The following is a 26,260-nucleotide window of genomic DNA, read 5'->3' on the forward strand; positions in this document are numbered from 1 at the left end:
GGCAAATCAATTCAAGTATTAGAAGGATCGAGTTTGATTTGAAAAGGCACAAAATATATATAATATAATATATGTAGGTAGCTAGTAGCCTTAGCCTAGTAGAGTCCCATCACTCCAAAATGGATAGTACTTTTTTATATACAGGACGAAGCTTCTGTTTTCTCAGCTTTCTGTCCCATCCTGCCATTTCTAAGCTATTATTACTATTATTATTATTATTACACACTACACTGTTCCTTTTAAATTAAATATCTAGCGAAAGGGTCAATTAAGAAGAAAAAAAGAAGAGTATTTCACACAACATTTTTCTAGCTGCGCGCTCTCAAGTAACAGAGATAACAACACAAATATCCATTACAAATTAATTAATGACATCAATTGGGTCAAATTTTACACCACAAAATACTGACAATTAAGCAGGTGCTGGTCGATCTGTACGTACTAGAATAATATATCATGTATATACAACGAAATTAAATTAAGGTTGCCTATATATGCTCTTCTAGCTCGATCTCAGCAAATTGATAAACGAAGGATCGATGCATCTCTTTTGCCAGTGCAATGAAAAATTAATTGCTGCCTTTTTTTTTCTAAACCTTGGAATAATTAAAGGTCTTGTTAGTTGTTACCTTGATTTGATTGCTAGCTGCATTATTTATTTTAAGCCATCGATCGATCCATGCATGAAAAATTAAGGTCTTGTGGTAGTCTAGATCTTACCTTAATTAATTAATTCTATCCAAATATTTTTCTAGAGATCGATCATATCATTTGTCATTTGAACAAGCTAAATGGATCAATGACTTTCTCTCCAATCTCTTCACCATGCGTTGACCCTTTATTGGATACGATTAAACTTACCGGGTCAGGTTCCAACTGATCTGTCAGACCCCAAAAAAGCCCCGCCGTGGGACCCGCTTCCATCACCTCTTGCTTGAACAACACATGATCATTTGGCATCTTATTCAATTCATGATCCTTGCCACTTACTTGAGGTGGTAGGCTTTGAATTGGATTAATGTAATTTGCTGGATTATTATTATTTAGACAAAGAGATTTTGATAGAGGTCCCCCTCGGGCGGAGCCTGCGAGTGTATTTCGATGAGTTGGCCATGGATGGTTGTGCTCAGAGGTATAGGTTATCACGAGCATGTTTGGATCGGTGCGGCTACGCTCAACTTGCTTCCTTGCCGAACACCCTTTTGAACTGCTACATCTGTAATATCCCCTGAAATTCATTATCAAATAAATATTAATTTACCATCTCACACCCACTGTCAGCGCGCATTTTCAAAAATTAAATAAATATTTAGCATGAAATAATTAATTAAGAGTACGTTCAAGTATTTAATTATAAATCGATCTGCAAAAATTTTTAGCATCAAATGAACTCTGAACTTTTTAATTCATCTCTAATACATACATTAAATTTTGAACTTATTATGATATCCCACATGAAAATTAAGTAATACCTTATATATATATATATATATATATATATATATATATATTTAGGTCAAGGTAGTGCATCCTCTGCGGATTTTCTTTTTCATTTTTCTAATCTTCGCAAGATAGGAACTAGCTAGTTATTAAGGTATTTAATTCTAAATTATTCTATATTTATATATAACAAAAAATTATTATATATTGACAACCAATTGATTTAGAACTTTCATATAACAATTGCTCAATTGTAGTAAAATAAATAAATTAATATTGTAATGTGTTTTCTATTGTTTAGATATACTTATATAAAATTTGGACAATGTGTAAACTAATTGCTCATTGAACTAGTAATGAAATTTCTAATAATTCAATTTTATCAGAAATGGATCAGCGATCGATCTCAGGTGTTCATATATTAGCTAGATATACTGTCTTACTGATAGAGAAAATATATACATTTAAACGAGATGGTTTAATTTGTTAACTAATAGTTTAGTTGTCAAATATATTTAATAGAATTCGGTTGATACGTACCAAGTGTTCAAATGATCAATATGATGCATCAGTTTAGTTCATGCTTAATTGTACCTACAAAAGGAATAAGTATAACCCTCTTCTGGTAATTAATTAGGGTAAACCTCGATCGGTCATTTCATGTGTGTGTGTGTGTGTCTCTCTCTCTCTCTATCTCTCTGTGTATATATGTATGATATATGTCCAAGGAATTAAGAGAGATCGATGATCATGCATATATATATATATGTACGTACCTGGGGTAAGGAGATCCTTTGATGGGTTTCTGGCCATATTTTCTCCAAGCCCAGAGATCAGAAGGAACAACCTCACTTCCATTAGCTGGCCTCCCACTTGCTGTAGGTGCACTTGTACTAGGAGCTGCAACTGGTGCTGGAATGCACACCACCTTCTTTGCTTGCCCTTTTCTGTGCATGCTATATATGATCGAACAACTATTCGTTAACCTCATTGCTTCTTAATTTAATTCCTTTAGTAGCTACAAAACAAATCTTATATATAGCTAGCTCTAGCCCTATCTCTCTTTTGCTTGAAAAGAGGATATATAATTAAGTCGATCGATCGGGTGAAAGGACAACAGTAATGTATAATTTTGCATTTTCAGGGTCTGCTCTTTTATTTTGATAAAAGGAAGAACAACAAAATATATAACTAGTTGCATTAATTGTTCTTAGTTTTGAGATCAAGGAAATAGAGATACTGTTCACCATATATACTATATTTATCTGATCATGAGAAGAAGAAAATCAAAATTCAAAATAGAATCCAATAGTTATATTAGCTACACCAAATACTCTTGTGCTGAAAGAGAGAGAGAGAGAGAAAAAAGAAAAGGCAACGCAGAATTCAACTTAGAAATAGTTGCCAAAGTGAATGAAACAAACACACAAACAAACAAAGAGATATGTAACACTAATTTAATTAATTAGATGACTTCAATTTAAAAAAAAAAAAAAAAACATATTTTAGATGGCACTACTAATTAGGGTCCTGAAGTTAATCTTATTTTAAAAAAAGAATCCAGATGCATGATCGACTGGTGTTATGAGCTTAAATGTTATCAAACAATGAAGTTATTTTATGTCTTTTCTTTAGTCAAACCTATTTGTCTTTTTATATTTCCTGGTACTAAAATTATTTACTCACATGATTTGCATTGCTCTTTATATATTCTATCCCAACATACTCACATTGTTTTAATATATCGACAAAAAAACTTATAAATTATGCCACTACTCAAATAATTCAGACACCATAGGTTGATATATTCAAATTTGTTAAATATAATTCAACTAGAGCTAGAATTTCTTATTACTTTTTTTTTTTTTAAATTAAGATGATCATCACACGCCAAACAAAATAAAAAGGAAGAAAACCCGCCAAAACCTCTTATTAGAACAAAATAAAAGATTATACAAAGAAATTTGATTGTTGAGCTTTCTTAATTTTAAAATTAGAAATTAACCTCGTTTTTTTTTTTTGTTAATTCTCTGAGTGAGGGGGGGGGGGGGGGGAGTTATTACAGGAGCAATTCATGCTGCAACATAGTTCTCATGTAATATTTAGGAGCTGATGTTATAAACGCATTTACTAATACAACCTTAATTAATAGTCACCGCCAAGTTATAAAAAAATTAAAAAAAAACAGTTTAGCTAAGCAAGATAAGAAAATTAACATTCGAAATTTTGACATACAAAATTAATTAAGGTATCAAAGAAAAATTGTAATAACGGTGGAGAGACATGAAGAGATAATATTAGCTACTTACCAGCTTCTCTTAGTTCCAGGAGCACGTAATGGAGGTGGTATTGTGGGCCCTGAAACGACTCCTATGTTCTTTGCCACGTCATCAGTAGCTATGACTGGAGAAACCCTAATAATGTCGTATGGGGCTCCTTTAATCTCCTCAAATAAGTCTTTATCCGGCATCTCGTCGTAAGGAGCACCTTCGGCTTCGGTACCAGCAAACGGGTCTCCAAAGACACAGACACTGGAGGAAGAATTATCTCCTTGCTCTGCCGGTGCAGAGGGACCCGCAGGGAGGTGCCACATGGAGGGTTCTGATTGAGCAGCAGCTGGTTTTGCAGGTCGGATGACATCGGAGAGGTCTCCTTCCCCGGCAGACAAGCCGGCCTTCTCCCAGAAGAAATCGCCCACACTAAGGAGGGCACTTGACCCCTGCATCAGCTTTTCAAGTTTAATTAAACTTCTAAATTAAGTGTGAAATCTCTCTCTAGATCTCTCTCTCTCTCTCGCTTTCGCGTTGTGTTAATTAAGTACAATATCTATATATCAAAAGACGAACGGATCAGGAGAAGATAGAAGAGTTTATAATATATATGATAATAAATTTAAAGAGCGCTGACTTTCTTTGTGAGTGTTGCTTACTGTTACGCAACAAATTACTGGACTAGGACAAAAGAGACAGGGAGGTGATCGCTTTACTTTTTCATTTTTTTTTTTTTTTTTTTTTTTATATATATAAATAAAAGGCGATGGAAGTTTAGGAACGGTTGCACCAAGTCTATACTATATATATTGCAATCAGTCGGTCATCCACGAGTTGGAATTAGTTCAGATGCTCACTTGCTATATATATCTTAATTGTAATTACAATTGACTCTTTAATTAAACTATATATATATATATATATTCATGAACAGATCGATCGATGCTAGTTTAATTTTAATTAATATTTTCATTATATATAATTACCTAGCTAGATATAGCTAGCAAGCTCTCTATTTGAAATCATAATTAACTTAAACTATCAGAGGATCAATGTTGCTCTCGTTTTATCATAAAACGGTGGGACTGCATGCCCCACCACCACTGCGCGCGTCGTATCTTTTCAGCAAACACATCATTATCTATTGGAGCAATTATTTAGTGGACACACACACACACATATATACATATATATAGGCAACACCATATTAGTGAACTTGTTAATTTATTGGGAAAATTAAGTAGTGAATTATATATATATCTAATTATTCAAGTATTTTGTAGGTAAAAGAAGCAATTTAATTATATATGTCTTACTCTTACATACTTTTTTTTTTCTCGCTCTACCAGTACATGAGTACAGTACGTAGAAAGGTAGACAGATGTATATATATGCATGCGGTCGGTACGACTAGGAACTTTGTTTCTGCCATTTGCTTCTTCAAAGGGCCGGTACGTTACGAATATAATTGTCTGAGACTAATTTTGTTTTATGAAGTGTTTGCTATTTGAAAAAAAAATGTTATATTGATATATTTAATTAAAAAAATTGAAAAAAAAAAGAAATTTCTTTGATAAATTTAGAAATGTATACTTGTAAATTAGAAAAAAAAAATACATTTTCAGCAGTCAATCCAATTAATTATAACACGTTATATTTATATTGCATTGGTATATTTTCATTTGCATGAGTACTGATCGAGTTTATTACATAGGGAGTTATTTGTACGGGCCGTATTTTTTTTTTTTTTAACTCATGCAAATGAGGTTTGTATAATTAACTATGCAGTTGATCAGATCCCATACAAAATGAGAGTCACTAATTAATTAGCTACAAAATCAATTACATAAGCTCATTTGCATGAACTACGTACACCCATATAATTAATATTATTTACATATAGATAACTCATGCACATGACCATTTTTGGTCCCATTGACTAATAATTCGAATTCTAGTAGTGAGTTGAGGCTCGTGAAATAATTTGTCCCGCTCAATGTACATACGATAACCAATATAATATTCAATTTAAAAGACTTCTCTCTCTCTCTCTCTATATATATATATGAGTAGAACTAGGGTGTTCTTAAGCTCACCAAAGTGTTTGGTAAACTTAACTCTAAAACTCATCAAATCGATTTTAAATGACGAATCCGAACCGTTGAAACCCGCCTACCTTACGTGTGATGCATCTACATGTGAAATTTTTAAACATTTGAATTAGTTTAGTATAAAGTCAATCGGTCAAAATTAGAAGGTTAATAAATTAATTTTAGTGCATTCATTTTTTGAACGTTTTTTGACCGCTTGAATTTATACTAAATTAATTCGAATGTTTAAAAATTTCACGTGTAGACGCATCACACGTAAGGTAGGCGGGTTTCAACGGTTCGGATTCGTCATTTGAAATCGATTTGATGAGTTTTAGAGTCAAGCTCACCAAACACTTTGGTGAGCTTAAGAGCACCCTAGTTCTACTCATATATATATATAAATATATATATATATATATAAATATATATATATATATATAAATATATATATATATATATAAATATATATATATATATATAAATATATATATATATATATATATATATATATATATATATATATATATGGATCCCATGTCTGGTAGCAGCTAGCACTACTACAAAAAAACTGATCGATCTTTTATATTGGTTGAAATCGTGTTCTACTATCGAGGTCCGATTCGATGCATATCGTCCTGATAGGAAATGTAGACATCTATGCTATTGGATCAAAACAGATGGCGTTAATCAATATACCATCGGCAGTGCACCTTTGGCTATCGGGTTTGACAAAACCAACGCCATCGCTTTCGTTTTGCCAACTGACAGCAAATGTGATTAATGTTGTCTACTGAATTTCAATAGCCGATTACAGTAGTGTCTTGCACCATATGTGATAAACGAGTTGTGCATGCAATTAACATTTGTTAATGTTTGTTGATGCATGTTTCTTATAAATTGATATTTCTTAGGTAATAGGTAAACAATTGTAAACAAATGTTAATTATAAGTGGATCCCTCCTTACGTGATCATGTTTCATTGATATTTCGTAGTGATTTTTCAATTCTAATATTGGAGTTCACTATAATTCAATACGTGGAGCTTGACAACACTGATCGAATTGTACATGCAAGCAATATTCACTAATTTATCTAATTGTGCAATTAATCTACATAAAAGTTACCATGTGCATATATGCAACATAAACAGTCAAATAAACATCCATATATATAATTCATCTCCTTATTTACAATTACAACACATCATATATATGCAACAATTTCTTTTGATTTGACTAATTAATTCACTATATTTTATTAGTTAATAAATTTACAAGATCATTATCAATTATCTTGGCTAGGTTACAAAAAAATGAGTCAATCTAACTTTCAACTAATAAAACATGTTCTGAACAATAAATGGACATACGACAGTAGACTTACGTTGTTGTTTAAACTCTTTCTCAAACCACCGCTTAATTCAAAGGGAGTTTGTGTAAGAGATTAAACAACAATGCACTGTCGTCTGTCATTCATACATTGCTGAAGAGTTGGGATCAAAATATGATATAATTTTAAGAACACGTTTTATTAGTTGAAAGTTAGTTTGACCCATTTCTTTGGAACCTAATCAAGATAATTGATGATGTTCTTATAAATTAATTTAGTGTCTAATAAAATATAGTGAAAATCAAAAGAAAATGAAATTTATCACAAGCTGTTCGGCCAACATGAATCAATGCAAAACATGTTATAAACATTAAATCATGTTTTAATCCCGAGTCTTCGGCAGTGTAAAAAATGGCCATGTGATAGTGGACTTACGTTGTTATTTAAACTCTTTCGCAAACTACCACTTAATTTAAACAGATGGTAAAAAGTTCAAAATAATTACAGCGCTGCCACTCACGACGTACACCATCTGTACATAAGCACATTCGATGAAAAAAAAATGTTTTTTTAGTAGTGTAGCCTTGCTGTTTTTTTAGTCAACCAACATGTCATCCTTTTAGCTGATTGAACCAGTAAAAGCTACCGCAATTAAAACAGAGATATATATATATATATATATATGCATAGGGGGGAGAGAGAGAGAGATGTTGTGTGCTAGCTGCAAGTGCGTGCTTCTTTTGGCTTTGTAGAACTACTGGGGACTGCCAAAAAAGCAAGCACTCGATCGATCTCTTTATTTTGGTGAAGTGAAAGAAGAGGCGGCAAGTAGCCGCATTTCTCGGCTTTGAATTTATCTGAGATGGCGAGGTGTCGTTCTTTCCTCATCACACACAATGGAAATTAAACTCACCAATTTAAAATGTAAAGAAAGAGAAAGCACTCGAACAGCGACCGCTATCTATAGAGAGCATGATATATAAAATCAATTGAGGGATCAAACAAATTGAAGTGCTTCACAATACGCAAATGCATGCTCGGTCACATCGTTGATTTAAAGGCCCCATGTGTATGTGATTGATACACAATTTCAAATATATTGAGGTTCTTTATATATATAGCAAATTAAGACTTTTTGGGGTTAGGATCTCACATTTCCATTAATATTTCTGTCATGTCTTCATGCGCTCGATTGGATGTATGTCTACATTTGCTTTCAAATCAAAATCACATGCAAATTAAAAAGAGTAAGAAATAAGGTAATATAATTAATTAATATCACTCTTAAAAACGGTTATCGTTTTCGTTACCAAGCAGAATAAAAACTGTATCCTTTTTTTTAAGCAAAACATTAATTATTAGTTCTGAAACATTTAACGATTTCATATGATTTTATTATTAATTAATTACAAATTTATAATGGTTACACTAGCATACGAATTAATTAAGTATGAGATGATTTTTAAATTAACACCTCAAATACAACTATGTACTTGTTAAATCTACAACATTTTATATAAATAAAAATAGTTTCCATATCCATTTGTTGATGTGCTTTTGAAATGACAGAAAATTAATTAATTAATATTGAGCAGAAAGTACCCTTCCTTCTTCTCTAGGTAGCTAGGTAATAGATTTTGATTTAACAAGTGATCCATTTTTCCCACCCAGCACATGCATTGGCGGCAAACTGACGACATTAAGAAGAGACGCATCAATATATATAATACATGCAGCAAGCAATGTACGTAATTAGAAAATTGCATGGATAATCTCATTTTACATTTTCTTTCTTAATATACCTGCATGTATAAAGACTTGCTATAATAAGCAACAGGTATAACTAGGGGTTTGCTCTCGGGTAGGGGCAGGGCGGGCCGGGCATACCCGGGCACGGGTATCACGGGTAGACAGGTATCTCGGGTCGGGCATCCCGGGTTTTTTTTTTCAAAAACCGTGCCATGCCCATCCTATACCCGTGCCTGTTGTACCCTTGAGGGGCAGGGCAGTCCGGGTAGGCGGTCTGGGCGGTCCGGTCCGGTTTTTTTTTCTGTTTTTTTTAACAGTGTCGTATAAATATTATTACGTGTTTATAATTCGACTTTTAAAATCCGAATAGTTCAATATCAAATAGTATATATATATATATATATAGGAATATGCTAGCATGCTATGCATAGCATAGAACCCCTCCATGCAACGGCTTGGATTTCGAGTTTCCAAAATCCTAATAGTCGATCCGAACCGTTCATCTTGTTCTCCATATTAATATGTGTTTGGAGACCAAATTTTACATTTTTTGGAATTTTTTTTACTATTTCTTTAGATTTATTGAAAATCGCTGTTTTTTTATGGTCCAGATTTGCTGAAAACAGCGATTTTCAATAAATCTAAATAAATAGTAAAAAAATTCCAAAAAATGTAAAATTTGGTCTCCAAACACATATTAATATGGAGAACAAGATGAACGGTTCGGATTAACCATTAGGATTTTGGAAACTCAAAATCCAAGCCGTTGCATGGAGGGATTCTATGTTATGCATAGCATGCTAGCATATTCCTATATATATATATATATATATATATATATATATATATACACACATAAAATTATCAAGTCAGATCTTTATAATTCCTAAATAAATAAAATTTGTAACTTATATATAAAAATTATTCTTACGAAAATTATGTTTATTCGGCTAAGTACAAATATATTTATTTATTTTATTTTCAAATTCTCATTCTAATTATATAGTTTCATAATTTATTTATATCTCAAAATTTTTAGTTTACATTTTAAATTGATAATATATTTTGTAAACGTTCATTTTAAATTGATAATATATTTTGTAAACGTTCATTTTAAATTGACAATATATTTTGTAAACGTTCATTTATTTTCATTTGAAAAATAAATTAGAATTTAAAAAACAGAAATTAAAAAACAGAAATTAAAAAATAGAATTTAAAAAACAAAAATTAAAAAACAGAAATTAAAAAAAGAATTAAAAAACAGAAATTAAAATTTGAAAGGGGGAAATTTTGAAAAATTTTGAAATTCAAATTTTAAACGGGTATACGGGTAGGGTACACGGGTATACGGGTACGGGCACGGGCACGGGCACGGGCACGGGTACACGGGCACGGACACGAAGGGCACGGGTATGGTCGGGTACGGGCATAATTCGGTCCGGGTATGGTCGGAATTTTGCCCAAAAAACAATGACCGGCCCGTTTTTTGCCCATACTTGTGTACCCGTTTACCCGACCTATACCCGGGCTCGGGCACAGGCTGCCCTAGACGGGTTTAATCAATCCACTAGGTATAACTATATAAACACTCAAAGTAATTAAGAATGCGCGCAGTTATATATATATATATATACACACTTTTAGTTGATTATTATATCTATTTTTCTTTTGAAGCTAGGAGGCCCGTAGTCAACACACACTGACACACGTGTTCCTTCGTCTTTAGAAAAATATTATAAAATAATAGAACGAAACAAAAATATAATTATCTTCACTTTTCGATGCATATATAGGATCGGTCAAAATTCACCGATTCAAATTTTGGATCGGAAAAACTTTTACCAATCCAATTTCTTTCTTTTCAGTTGATTTGGAATCTTAATTTGTAGTAACTTTTTTCCAGCTCCAAATTATTTTTCTCTTCACAAGATGAAGACCACAAAGAATTCAAACCAAATGAAGAAATACCTATATTATTTCTCAAATAACTTCAAATTTGAGTTTTGAATTCAAATTATTTGTTATAAATTGACACAAATCTCAAATTATCGATCAGTTCGGATTGAACTCAAAAGTTTGCGTTACTTTAGAGGATCCACGGTCGGACTCAAAACTCCTTTCATCTGTCTTGATAGACTTGATTACAAAATGTTGTCATCTTAAATAATTAATGTCAATATATATGATTCAGAATTTTTTTTATTAATTTATTGCTCAAATCGTTTATATATACTAGCTAACTGTCCTACGTACGTCTTCAAGGGTATATTTTTCATCATTATTTCCTCTTGTACGTACACACCAATAAAAAAAAATATTATCAAACAGATAATATATATATAGAGAGATGGGCTTGGGTGAGACGCGGAGTATACGCGTTTGGTGCTCCATGGTACATTTTAGCCATTTTGAAAATCCAAACAACCGATCCGAACCGCTCAACACGATCTCCATATTGAAATATGCTTGGAGACCAAATTTTACATTTTTTGAAATTTTTTTACTATTTATTAAGCCACTTTGAAAATCGCTGATCCGGTGATTCAGAAATTTTTACTGTTTTTACTGTTCACCCGGATTTTCAGATTTTCAAAGTGGCATAATAAATAGTAAAAAAAATTCCAAAAAATATAAAATTTGGTCTCCAAGCAAATTTCAATATGGAGATGACATCTAACGGTTCGGATCGGTTGTTTGGACTTTCAAAATGAAAATATGGCGTGAAGTACAAACGTGTGGTGCTCCACATCTCACCCAAGTCCATCTCTCTCTCTCTATCTATATATATATAGAGTTAGGCTGGGGTGCTATGGATAGCATAGTGGCCTCTATGCTACGGCTCAATATTTGAGTTTTCAAAATCCAAACGGTCGATCCGAACCGTTCATCTTATTCTCCATATTAATATCTGCTTGGAGACCAAATTTTACATTTTTCTGAATTTTTTTACTATTTATTAAGTATTTTACAAAATTGTTGATCCAACGGTGGCTGCACCAAACAGTAAAACCGTTGGATTAGCGATTTTCAAAGTGACTTAATAAATAGTAAAAAAATTCAGAAAATTATAAAATTTGGTCTCCAAGCAGATATTAATATGGAGAATAAGATGAACGGTTCGGATCAACCGTTTGGATTTTGAAAACTCGAATATTGAGCCGTAGCATAGAGGCCACTATGCTATCCATAGCACCCCAGCCTAACTCTATATGAGAGATATATATATATATATATATATATATATATATATATGCTAATGCCAATTACTTGAATTACTAAATTGTATTTACTTTGCAACCATGCATATATAGAGAATAATTTCTTATCCAACGACTATTTTTTTTTCAGATACCAACACACAGAGACACACACATATATGAAAATTGATAGCATCACAGATAGAACTGGCGTTCGTATAGACTCAAATAATTCTGAACGAGTTATTTGTACTGCATTAAGATTTATATTATATAAATTAATCTCAAACTTAATTTGTCTACATAACTATGATCAATAGATTATAAGGACTCCGTGATTAATTAATATTAGTAGCGCGCTAGTTCATGCTCTACCGATCGACTAGAATTAAATCTTCCTATTTTTTTTTTGTTTATAATTGTTGAATTTTAACATAAATTTAAATGAAAGAGGACATGATCAATTATAATAAGAATAACTAACTTGTCAATTAGTCAAAATATTGTGCTCCAATAAATTAATGTGGCTTCTCACTTCTTCCCTCTAGCGTTCGTTTTTGCAATTAAGAATGGTAGAAATATAATTAATTGTACAACTGTTGTTAAACTATCATTGACTTAATTTGTTGACTGCCCAATTCAAATATTCAATTAATTTGATTGTCGCACAAAGCAAGAAAAGAATATTGACGGGCAAATACTGCTATGCAAAAACCACAACATGATTCTTTATGGACAACCGGGTGTTGGATTTTGTGGAAAAATAATAATATTTTTTATTTTTACCTGGATGACAAGTGCATTGGAAGACCGCTTGAGGTGGATCTTGAAGAGAAAATTAATTGTTACAAATTATTGCAAATTGATTTTACATTAATTGTATGGATGCATCCAGTTGGCATGGAGGATCTAGTAAGGCTCAGACCGGATTAGATCGTTATCGACACCTGAATTTGAAAATTAATTTAATCAGTGTACACGGTCCGGATGAAGAAGAACTTGAATCAATGATACAAGAAGACTTAGAACCATAGTCTCAAGATGCTCCTGAGGATACTTCTGAGGTAAGTGTTTCTAATCAAATGTATACTTTACCACCTAGATGTAATAGAGGAGTTGCACCAAAACGGTATGTTCCTGAAGATGGTACAAGTGAATCAATCCGGTATTCAATTGCAAACTATGTTACCTTGAGCAGGTTACCATAATCATTAAAACAATTTGAAGAAAAAAGAACCTCAATATACCTATATCAGGAAATGTTGGTGAGGCTTTGCAAGATCCAAAATGGGTTGAAGCCATGGATGCCGAAATGAAGGCACCGCACAAAAATAAAACCTGGTTTCTTACTGAACTACCAACAGGGAAAAAACCGATAGGTTGTAGATGGATATTTACAATCAAATATGGTCCGGATGGTACTGTTGAAAGGTATAAAGCAAGACTGCACTACAACAAATCCCACTTTCTGCGATCGATTTTCCGGTCGCAGAAAGTCCAAGCGCCGGTCGCTAATAGTGATCCCGGTCGCAAAAAGCTGATTCCGGTTGCTGATACCCCGGTCGCTGAAAGCATTGTCACAGATACTCAACCGATAACGTCACCGGTCGATGATTTACTTTTCTATTAGTTTTTTTTTTCCATTTTACTTTTCTCAAAACATACACAATAGAACGATTCAATTGTAACATCAAATATCGTACAAAATTATGGTTTTGATTTGAGATACAATAGTAACAATATCAACACGACAATTATAATTTTTTCACAGTATCAATTACAATTTCTTCAAAATTCTCAAGTCATGAAATAAAAAAAACAACACATATTCCTCAGAATTCCCAATTCTAATTTTCCCAAATTAAGCTAGCCTATTGTTATTTTGCATAATATCAAACACCCCCATTTAACAAAACAGTACATATAACGTAATTAATAAAGTTCTAACCCAGTTATTCATGTCCAGCTCAGTCATCACCTTCATCCTAAAAAAGGCCAAGAAACAAAAAATGGAAAGAGTATCAATGTATAAGAACATAAGTAAAGAAAAAAAATATACAAATTAACTAAATCTCAGTTGATGTTAAAATTTAATTAATACGGGGTTTTGTTTACATTTATTGTTTGTTTTGCTTCTCATGCTCTTCACACTAGTCCATATTCTTGTATAGCTCACTTAAACGGGTTGAAAATAAATGTGATATTTAAGTCAAAATGGTATAAATATTAGACTGCAAAAGTAAATTTGGTAGAATGCTCAGGTTTACTATCACAATCTACAAGCTACACGACATTCTGCAGTAACCAAATTAGAAGCATCTCACCTACTGCTACACCAGTAGTTATCATTTATCAAATTAAGAAAACCTGAAAAATGAAAATAGAATCATAAAATTTAATTTCTTATTAACCTCTATATATAATAACTTTGTTCAATATGCAGTGCCTAAACCAACTACAATTACAGAACCAAATTTAACAGTTCAAACTAGATGGTGTATGCATGCAAGTTGTGCGTATAGAAATAATATGTACTGCACCCCTTCATGAACTGAACCAACAAAGTTTTCAGCAAGCAGAGCACTTACAATTAAAACCCAGGTATACCAATTGTGGGGCCTCTAACCCATTTCTCCACACCATAATTTTAGTACAATTAGGCCCTCCCAGACCTTCCATTTGTCTCTCATCCTCTACTAGCAGCTCTACAAACTTAGAAGTGAGAGTCAACTTAGGCTTCATGAATAAACATTGTTGAGAAGGCCTTCAGTTTTAATGGGGAATTAGTTAAATTTATGCAATATGATCCATGAAAGGATATAAATTAAAAGTGAAGCATAGCATACCTGAATTTTAATGGGGAATTGAAAGACTTCTTGTATATCTTGTTCATAAAAGATTTGCATGTATTCCTCGTCTTGACAAGTGAGAGATTTTATGTTTGTAGTTGGTTCGACTGAAATTGCAAAATAAAGAAATAATTAGGGGGGCTTTTGCAATTGGAACAAGAGGCAAGGACTTACCAAATCAAATCAGGGTTTTCCCTTTGCTCCACTGAAATTAAACAACCTAGTTGTTTAGAAATCGAACCCACTGATCAAAACCCACTTAACAAACAAAAGTAAAAAATTAGACATCAGATTTTTTTTTTCTTTTACATAAACATTGATGCATGTAGGCCAGTTACATCAATTCTAATTAACTCCTGTTCCGGTTACATGATTTCACCTACTAGTAACATGATTCTAAAATCCTTGTACCAGTAATATGATTTCTCCTTCCAGTTACATCAATTCCAAAATTGCCCCCATATAAAGATTGAGATATCTCATGAGATTGAAAGAAGATCCATAAGTCAATGTAATTCCATTGTTTTCTTCTATTATCAGATTTATTGCTCTAATAAACAAAACAGGAAAAAGAAACATATGGTTCCAATTCTTTGGTTTGCTATCATATCATGACATTGCACCTCCGAAGTTTAATTTTAGAGGTTCCAATTCCAATTTTTCTGACAAGATAAGACAAACCTAAACCCTAAATTGGTTAGTAATTAATTGCAAAATCAACAAAATCTTGAATGGACTTAAGTGAGAGAGAGAGTGAGGAAAAAATCGTAAACTCTAAATTAGTAAAGCAATCAATTGCTGAATTAAACAAAACCTCAATACCTTTGATTTAGAGAGAGAGCGTGGACGATGCTGTTGCACAGTGTAGAAGGATTGAATAATTGTGTCGTTCGGTGTACAGGAGAAGAAAAATGCAAAGAGATGAGCGAGATGGGTTGGATGTCGGGGGTGAAGGATTGGAGGTACCTTTATGTTGCCGAAGTCGCCATTAGCGAAGAAGAGAGAGTAGCCAAAGTCTGGTGCCGTGCAACGCGAGATGGAGGTGAGTGGAGGAGAGAAGGAACCCTAGCGGTGCCTGGTGCAGTGCGGCGCGAGATGGAGGTGAGCGGAGGAGAGAGGCAGAGAGAGAGAGAGAGGCGATGGTTTTGGGGAAGGGTTTAGATCGGGGCGGTGAGGGTTTGGATTTTGGCGGACTGGCGCGCGGAGATGGTTCTGGCGCCTTATTTTTTCACCCAAAATTTCAGCGATAAAAAAAACACTTTCAGGGACCGGGATTTTCACCGGTCGCTGATACAATTGGTCACCATAATTTAGATGAAATTCTTTTCTTTTTGGAAAAAATTGAGTATCTGTGACCGGCGTCAGCACCGGTCGTTGATACCGGTCACAGAAAGTTTTTTCTGCTGTAGTGCTGGTAGCAAAAGGGTACACTCAGGCATATGAAATAGACTATCAGGAAAATTTTTCACCTATAGCCAAACTAAACACAGTACGAGTTTTGTTATCTCTTGCAGCTAATCTAGATTGGCCACTGCATCAATTCGACGTCAAAAATGCTTTTCTACATGGGAGTTTGGAAGAAGAAGTATACATGGAAATTCCACCTGGGTATGAGAAAACTGGCTCAAAGAAACTAGTATGTAAGCTAGACAAAGCATTGTACGGATTGAAGCAATCACCTCGAGCATGGTTTGGCCAGTTCAGCAATGCCATGAGAAGTTATGGGTTTACCCAAGGGGAACCTGACCACACGTTGTTTTATAAAAGAAGACATAACAAATTAACTGTTTTGATTATTTATGTAGATGATATGATCATTACAGGAGATGATGCAGAGGAAATAAGTGCTCTTGAAGAAAAGCTGTCAAAGGAGTTCGAAATGAAAAATCTCGGAGGTTTGAAATACTTTCTTGGAATTGATGTAGCTAGGTCAAAGCAAGGTATCGTCTTATCTCAGAGAAAGTATATCTTAAATTTACTAGCAGAGGTTGGGATGCTAGACTGCAAGCCAGTGGACACACCAGTAGTTCTGAATGCCAAGCTTCTAGAAATTCCAGATCAGGTTCCAACAAACAGAGAGAGATACCAGCGTTTGGTTGGGAAGCTCATTTATCTCTCTCTCTCACAAGGCCGGATATTGCATATGCCGTAAGTTTGGTGAGTCAATTCATGCACAATCCAAGTGAAGAACACATGGAAGCAGTCATGAGGATAATCAAGTATCTGAAAGGAACTCCAGGGAAATGTATTTATTTCAGGAAAAACGGTCACTTGAGGGTCATTGGCTATACTAATGCAGATTGAGCTGGGAGCCTCACAAATCGAAAATCAACTTCAGGGTATTTTTCCTTTGTTGGAGGAAACCTAGTAACTTGGAGAAGCAAGAAACAAAGCGTGGTGGCGCTTTCAAGTGCAGAAGCTGAATTGATTGGGGTAACCAAAGGAGTGTGCGGGTTACTCTGGATAAAGATGTTGGGTTTCGGGGTAACCAAAAACCCGTTTAGGCTTAAGCTGCGGAATGACCGTAGAACAAAGATTTCTACGGCCAACTTAAGCTCAGGATTAAACGGGGTATGTCAGGAAACTTTCCAAGGCTGTCCACCTTCAGTATTCATTTGGCATCAAAACCCAATTTAATCTTTTTTACATATCTACTCCATTATTGATTTCTAAAATTTTAATCTACTTACCAATTAGATAGATTAATATAACATATTTATACCTTGTTTCCAAATCACAGTTGGAATGCAGACCGAGCGAGTAGAGCTACATCACGGGAATGATTCTCCTCGGAGCATCAGACGTCTGATGCCTCTATCGGTTATCCACCAAGACTAACCGGAGAGCGGTTTATTTCTTTTGCCATAAATACTATAAACCGCGGTATTCTGCAAAAACACTATTCATGGGAAAAAGATGAAAACCCGTAAACACGAATTTTCAGCTACTCAGTTTCACAAATAAGCAAAACTGACATACTGCGAAATTCGGGAAAACACTATTCATAAATCCCGTAAATATACTTCACAACAACCCGCAAGATTATACCTCAACTACGTATAACTTTCTTTTCTCAACCGAAACACTATTTGGGAGAGAAACCGAGAAAGAGAGAAAATACCGATTCGTTTCGACACGAAACGATATGAGTGAATTAGTGATTTTCTCTCTACCCCTCCACCCTTATTTATAGGCATTTGTGGCGGTTGCCAAATTACCAAAATACCCTATGAATAGTAAGGAGGTGTGAATAGTAAGGAGGTTTCAAAGTGAAAAGACCAAAATACCCTCAGTGGATAAGAATGATGACATGCCATGTGGATAAGGATGATGACATGTCATGTGGATAAGGATGACATGTAAAAAGACCAAAATGCCCTTATAATTTATTCTGAACAATTATATTTCTGAACAATTATATTTCTTGCGGTTGTTGTTTCGGTAACTTTTATACAACGTACCGTGTACGTTTATAAATTAACCGTTGTTTTTGCCTGTCATCTTATATGACACTTATAATTTAATTATAACACGTATAATTAATTATAACCATCTTACTATTGATCATAGCTAATTTATAATCAATCACAATAAGATTCTCCGATTAACTCCTATATGGTGTGACCCAATAGGATCTGTGTTATGTTGGTAAATAGAGTTAAAACAGTTTTAACTTCTATAATCATGAGCAGTATCTGGCAGTATACATCATGACCATCCAATTACACAGATGATGCTGTACTGTACAATATCACGATCCAGTAAACTATTTACTTGTGTCTGTTCTTCTGTCTCATAGCTATCAGATTAGTTTCAAGGTAGATGTGTGTCATCCTTGCTAACTGAATCTTTTCTTGATCTTGAGCAGATTATCAAATATAATTACTCTTGTAATTATACCGCTAGCAGATAATCTTACTCTATCAAGGGGCCCAGTGATGCTATAGCTCGTATAAAATACAAGGGACAAATAGTATTCTTGGTAAACTATCACTTCCTCAGCTAAGCTATACATATGGAAAAGCTACCGTTATGACTGCTTTTTACGGACAGCGTTAGATAACAATCACACATACATATTTCTCAGTGGGAACGGTAAATACCTCATACTGTAGAACCTGACACTGAATGAAAACATAAATGACACGAACATAATTATATTTAATGTTTCATTCAGGGTCTGTCAAATACCATGTTCCTAGTATAGTGACAAGGTACCCGAATTATACCCGTTTAATTCTTTTTTGGGGTGATGCCGAACCGAACACCGAATTATTCGGTTGACCGAACTTTGACCGAATTAAACCCGAATAATCCCCGAATTTTACGAATTATTCATGAATTTTTCCTGAATTTTTCCAAGAACAATTATTTTTTTGGTTTTTTATTTTTTTTCTCCCTTGCAGGACTGAGATTTCTGGTCCGGATAATTCCGAATCATTCCCGAATTATACCCGAATCACGAATTTTTGATCTCGCCGAACCGAACCCGAATAATTCATTTGTCACTATGGTTCCTAGAACATGTATCTATGTGATTAAAATGACATCTCGTGTCAGGTGGTTTGTAAAACTTAACCATCTTTTAATCCACATACTAACCTTATCGCAGTAATTAGTGTTCCTGCTAATTACCTTGGTCAGTGACTTTTTAAGAGTATATATCATCTATATTATGGAGTTTCACAATTTCAGTCATGAACTCGAAATGATCCATAAATTCAATAATACTCAAGGCAACAAAATAATATATAAATAAACATTCAATTCATGAACAAAGTTTTATGATAATTTATCGTATTATTGACTTCTAGATTATTACAAACTAACAAAAGAAGGTATTGAAGAAACCTGGATTTGCACCAGAAGAAGTCATAATAATTCGTGTGGATAATAAGGCGGCAATCACTACTACAAAAATGGTCATTGTACACTGCACATTGTACACGGATTTGGCAATTTTATATAAAAACCGTGTAGAAATTGTAATTATTTGGAAGTCCGAAATATCTATGGGATCTCTACATGGATATTTATTAAAGAATCAGTGTAGAAGCTGTATCAAAGCTAAAATTCAAATTATAAACGTTGTAACGTTTTCACAAAACATTATAACGTTTTAATTAAATTTGAGCTTCAAATAATTCATGTTTTTGATCAAGATTTTACAGAGCAAAATATTATGTAACGTTTTACAAATGTTGTAACATTTTACTAAGCTGTCAGAAAATTGAAACCCTAAATATCACTTTGAATTAAAACATTGGTAACGTTTTAGCTCATTTAGCTCATTTTTGAGCTGTTTCTATAAATAGGGCTTTGGGCTTTCTTCCCAAATAAACCCCAGCCGTCCCTAATTGCAAAAGAGGCGATTTTCTGGGAGCTTTAGTTCCACCATTGTTGATTGAGCTTAAAACTTCAATATCTCTCAAACAACCTCAAACTCACTTCACCAATCTTGATTTAGATTAGGTTAGAGTGATCTATTGAGTGTTTCTCTTGTTTATTTAGACTTTGAGAGTTCATTCTCACCTCGAGTAGCTCGTGTGACTTCCCTTGGTTGTAAGGGCTCGCCAGCGCTCATCTCAAGTAGCTTGTGCGACTTCCCTTGGTTGTAAGGGCTCGCCGGCGCTCATCTTTTGTTGGCCGTGTGACTTCCCTTGGTTGTAAGGGCTCGCCGGTTCACAAGTTGTAAACCTTTCTTATTGGGTAATATAAAGGCGCACCTAGAAAGAGGTTGCGACGCCCCGGAAACGTAGGCATTTGTTTTGCCAAACTTCATTAACATCCCGCGTGTCAAATTTCTCTAAACTCATCTATTTACTTTCAATTGCAATTTAATTTCAATTTTTGTTTAATTAGAGGTGCATTTAGTATAACAGAGACTAGCCACCAAAAAAAAATGGGAAAAAAAAGGACAATTCTACACGGACATTTAACTAAAGTCTGTGTAGAAAGGTATTTAAACATTAAAAAAAATTGGAAAAAAAAATAATTCTACACGGATATTTAACTAAAGTCCGTGTAGAAAGGTATTTAAACATAAAATAATAATAATAATAATAATAATAAGAGAGCTACACGCACATTTAGCTAAGTATCCGTGTAGAAAGAGTAATCGTACATGACTGTTTATGTAATAATCCATGTAGCTCGGTTATTTTGAGAGCGACGCTGGCAAGCGTTTGTACACGGTTGTTTATGTAATAATTCGTGTAGCTCTCGATAATCGCACACGGGTAAATATCCGTGTGTAAATATTCATGGATTTCTACACCCTTGCATTCCACACGGCAGGAAATCCGTGTAGCTCTCATGTTTATGTCCGTGTACAATCACTTATTCTGTAGTAGTGAATTGATATGTCGCATAATCCGGTGCAGCATGATAGAACCAAACACGTGAGTGTGAACAGACATTTCCTAAAGGAGAACATCGACTCAAAGGAGATTGAGTTGGAATTTGTTAGATCCGAAAGTCAACTTGCAGATATCTTAACCAAAGGTGTAACCAGCAACATCTTCAATGGAGCAGTGAGCAAGTTAGGCATGACTGATTTGTACATGCCAACTTGAGGGGGAGTGTTGAAGCAGACTAAAGAGGGAAGGCGGCAGTTGCCATAATCAATTTCCTTGATTCTCTAGTTAATTTGTTTTCTTATTTTAGAAGATTGTTTCATAGTTAATTTGTTTCCTTATTTTAGAAGATTGTAATAATAAGAAAAAAAAAGTAAAGAAAGGAAAAAAAGGAAAGTATGATCTAGAAAATTGGAGGGAGGTTCCTTCTATAAAACCTGCGTACCCTACTTCCACTGTAAGAATTATTCTTGTAGAAGAAATAAAAAAAAAAAGTGTGTATGAGACGTAAGAACCGAGTTGGTACTGAATCTTGTTAAATTATGTGTTCAATTTTTTATGTGAGAATTTCCGCTGTTCAAATTGTTACATATATATGCTTTCAAATGAATAAAATCTAACAGATGAGATAAATTAAGATAAGTTGATACCCCCACCAGATTCTTGCTCCACTGAAATACGACAACAGCACTAGGAAATCACAGTCACAACACTGTTTTTAGGAATAAGTTCTTATCTCCTTAAAAGCTTCAAATTAGCTAGGTCCTTCTCGCTTGCAAAATGGTAATAGTTTATTTCTTCTCTTAAAAATAACAAATTAAAAATAAAAATACTGAGGATGCATGCATGCATGGTTATACAATACATATTTTAGGATTGACCGATCGATTGAGTCTCCGGTACATTACAAAATAGAATATAACCAGAATAATTTTGATCTGACGGCCAACACAATTTAAAGGATTACCGTGAAGCACATGGAAGGTTATAGAATATTTTTGGTAAAAATATTGACAGAACTATTTAATTTATGACTTTACGCATATAGTTGGAGAACTAAAATAGAAATTAATATGCTAGCTAGAGAAATAATAAGGACTCAGCACAACTCAAAGTCTCAAACTTTACATGTAATATATATGTTTCAATCTCTAGCTAATTGACACACACTGAATAGTCTTAATTAAAATGTAAAACTTGAAACTCTTGTAAGATAACACAATTAATGCAACCAGTTAATTTTTTTTTTTTTTAAATAGTGGTATTTTACCACTGATTTCATTGAAATCAAGAACCATAGCATATTTGACCTAGTACCTAAAATTGGTACCAAATCAAATACGACAAGTCTGTACATCTGTTCAAAACATAAGCAAAAACAATAGAAAACAAAAATCAAAACAAAATTCCATGTCCACAACACAAGAAGGCAACAATAATATGCATAAAACTAAGTACTACAGATCTAATAAGTCTTCATCCTCTTCGTCGCCATACATTGGAGATGGGGGGTTGCCATCCCCAGAACCCTGCACCAGAAGGTCCAAAGCTTGGGTCTGTTCTGGACTTCTGTCCACTTCCAACAAAAGAAGATCTGGAAGATCCTTAACATCAAAAGGCATTATAAGATTTAATTTTAGGAAAGAATCATCACTTCTAGATTTACACCAAAATTGAGTTAAAGAAATAATCTTATTACCTATAACCTTAATAGAACAAGGGGTACTATCATTAAAACATAATCTATTTCGTTCTAACCAAATTATCCATAGGACAGCTCCTCTTAATAATTCAACTAATAATCTATCCTTAAAAGGAATAGACGCATCTATCAACCATAAATCTTCTAGAGTATAACAATTATAACTAAAGTTATTATGCTCGGCTATCCAGTTCCATATTAAGCTAATGTAAGAACATTGAACAAAAAGATGTTCTGTACTCTCTATTTGGTCACAGAAGACACATTTTGTATCGCCTTGCCAACCTTTATTTACTAAGTTAGTCTTAGTCAAAATCTTGTCTTTTCGGACAAGCCATAAAAATATTTTAATTTTTAATGGAATATGGGATTTCCATATGGTGCTATAGGTAGAATTAGGCATTCCCCCATATTCTAACCATTGATAAAAGGAATGAACAGTAAAATTATCATCTGTGGACCAGCGCCATATAATCCTATCCTCTAATTGGTCAGATAGAGTAAAAAGAAAGAATATATTTTGCAAAGCTAACCATTCCTCCCTATATATACCAGTTAATTGTCGTCTAAAACTAAGGTGTAAATAAGAATTAGCAAAAGTGTCAGCCACAGATACGAATCTATTGATAACAATTGAAAATAAATTGGGATATTGATGCTGTAGAGCATGTTCAAAACACTACCTATCTAGCCAAAAAGCCGTAGACTTACCATTGCCTATCTCCTTATTTAAACCTAAATTAATCACCACATGGTCTTTTAAAATTGATTTCCAGAATGGAGAACACACAGAAGGGTTGGTTCTACATCCATACTTACTTAAAAGTATGGATTTCCACGTACCATAAGCCGAATTATCAAGAAATCCAATCCACCATTTAGCTAAAAGAGATTGATTCATTAACTTTAAATCTAATACACCCAAACCACCTTGATCTTTACTTTTACAAACTTCCCTCCAAGCTACCAAGTAATATGCAACCAGTTAATTATAAGGCAAAATGATTTTAAATGGGAAGGCGATCGACAGGGAAGGAAGAATCAATATGAATAATATTACGTTATGTAATTGCAATTTGATAAATTTATTTACCGATCGAACATATATTAATATACCATGGTTTAAATCGATCATTATATCGTTTTTCACTACTAAAAGATCGATGGACCTAATAATTAATGTACAGTCAGTACTCAGTACAGAGCTTAAATGATCATGACAAAAACAATGAAAAACAAAAGTACGCGTACAGATAGATGTCGTACTCGTAAAATTTTCCTGTTGAAAACTGTGACGAGGCCCCCACAAATTTGGAAATTTTGGAACTTGATTTGTCCTATATACACCGAAAGGAAAAGAAAAGAAAAGAAAAGAAAAGAAAAGGGGGTTCAAGCTCTTTTAATTAGCGTCGTCTTAGTGGATGCAATGCCAATCTAATCATGCAATTATTATTTGTACATTGATTGCAACCATCAATAGCTTTTACTGTTGCCAGGAAGCACCTAGTTCAAAGTTGAAACGTCAACAACATACCCTCTCCACCAAAAAAAAGAAAAAGAGATCAGGAAAAATATATAGGTATTAACTATTATAAGCCCCTTTATAGAGAAAGCAATTTGACATGATAAGGTTGAATTCTGTAAGCTTAGCTAGGCGAGTCTTGACAAATCAGGTCAAAATCCAAATCAACAAATTAAGCCTATTATTCAAAGTCAAATTTGGTTTACAAATAATTAAATCAAACCTAGCTCATTTTCTTCAAGAAACAGAAAGATTATTAATTAGTATCAGAATATCAGACTATCAGTATGTTATGTACCAAGAAATGAGCAGTACTGTCTGTACTGAACTAATTAATACCAACATGAACAATTAAACCTTAATATAACACTCTGGTAAATATGTAACCAGTCCAGATGTTCAATTATAATAAAAGCATAAATTAAACCTAACAGATCTTGAGTTGCCATCAAAGGAGCCCATAAACCAACCCTTGATTCCAAGCTAGAGCCAACCGTATACGTACACTGAACGGGTCGGGACCCGCTCACCGGGTTACAAGCACCATCACTGATTTGACGGATTTGATTAGATGTTTCATCAAGGGTCAAATTCTTAGAGAATGATGAATGATAGAGATTCACACAACCACTGCGCGTGTGTTTCCGTTGCTTTAATTTGCCTATTTGAGTGAGAGAGAAAGAGAGATCAGAATCTTAGTCTTTGTATAGTGGGATTCCCCCAATGCCACTATGACACTAATAAGTACCCCAAAAAGCATTGCATGAATCCCCTTCAATTGTTCCCTCATCCATATCCTCTCTTTGTTTCATTAATAACATATCCATGCAATACTTGAACTGGCTACGGAAAAAGTAGCCAGGATTTATAAATTTTTTACTGGTACAACTAACGGGTTGTAGACTGTCGTGAATCAACTAATTTAGACTGTGGCCAAAATTTTCTCCGGGTAGGCAAGAATCTGATTATACATAGACATATGCAGGGGCGGACCTAGCCGAGTCCAAGAGGGTGGGGGGGTGTGGGGGGTCAACTGTTCCTCTCTGGATTTTAAAATTTTATACAAATTTATAGGTTCCTACCAACTCTTCCTCTGAAATTTTATTTCCGTCCTTATGGACTTTTGGTTTGTAATTAATTTTAAATTTAGAGTTAAAATTATTATAAGTTTCTTGAATTCTAATTGGTAATTAGAATTAGAAGTCAGAGTATTGAAAATTGAAAGTCAGATCATTAGAAATTAGAACATTATTTTTTAATATAATACCCGATTAGCTAATGAGTTTGAATCCAATAACTATTCAAATCCAATTCGTTATTTTGTTGCCCCTGACGAAAATCCTGGACCGATCCACCCCTGGACATATATCCAGTTTTCAAAATGTAGGAGTAGGCCGTCTACCAATGGCCTACCACTGATTCAATGTGGGTATGCCACTGATCACTGGCTAACCATTGAATTGGATTTTATTCTGTTACAATTTTGAAATATAACAGAAAAAATTGGTTAAAAGTTCACTGGCTTATTTTCTGAGATGGAATTATGTGCTGGGCCAATGCAATCCATGCAAGTGAGATAGAGAGAGAGAGTGACAGCTTTAGAGAAAAGTTATAAAGAGGGGGAACAGAAATCAAATCCAGAGCAACAGTCAGAACCAAAAACTCTATCGTGAGTGCTTATTGCGCACACTATTCCTTCCTCTCTGGTCACTACAAGTGAACCAGTTAGCGAGTGTGCATGTGTGTCAGT

General features: G+C 33.9%; 1 protein-coding gene across 1 annotated transcript; it reads right to left on the minus strand.

Moving 5' to 3' along the window:
* Positions 1-390: 390 nt before the first annotated feature.
* Positions 391-4,231, minus strand: LOC144543643 (putative WRKY transcription factor 14). The gene is made up of 3 exons (XM_078291977.1): positions 3,750-4,231; positions 2,217-2,396; positions 391-1,228 (listed from the first exon to the last, which is right to left on the minus strand). The coding sequence occupies exons 1-3, from the start codon at positions 4,163-4,165 to the stop codon at positions 775-777; spliced, it is 1,050 nt and encodes a 349-aa protein (XP_078148103.1). The 5' UTR covers positions 4,166-4,231; the 3' UTR covers positions 391-774.
* Between the last annotated feature and the right edge of the window lie 22,029 nt (positions 4,232-26,260).

Source organism: Carex rostrata, chromosome 25, assembly GCF_964058835.1.
Source record: "Carex rostrata chromosome 25, lpCarRost1.2, whole genome shotgun sequence".
Lineage (NCBI taxonomy): Eukaryota > Viridiplantae > Streptophyta > Magnoliopsida > Poales > Cyperaceae > Carex > Carex rostrata.

Coding starts and splice junctions, on each gene's coding strand:
- LOC144543643 (XM_078291977.1), bottom strand. CDS start 4,165: ATGCAGGGGTCAAGTGCCCTCCTTAGTGTGGGCGATTTCTTCTGGGAG. Junction 2,397..3,749: donor CCTGGAACTAAGAGAAGCTG/GTAAGTAGCTAA, acceptor GATCATATATAG/CATGCACAGAAAAGGGCAAG. Junction 1,229..2,216: donor AAAGGATCTCCTTACCCCAG/GTACGTACATAT, acceptor AATGAATTTCAG/GGGATATTACAGATGTAGCA.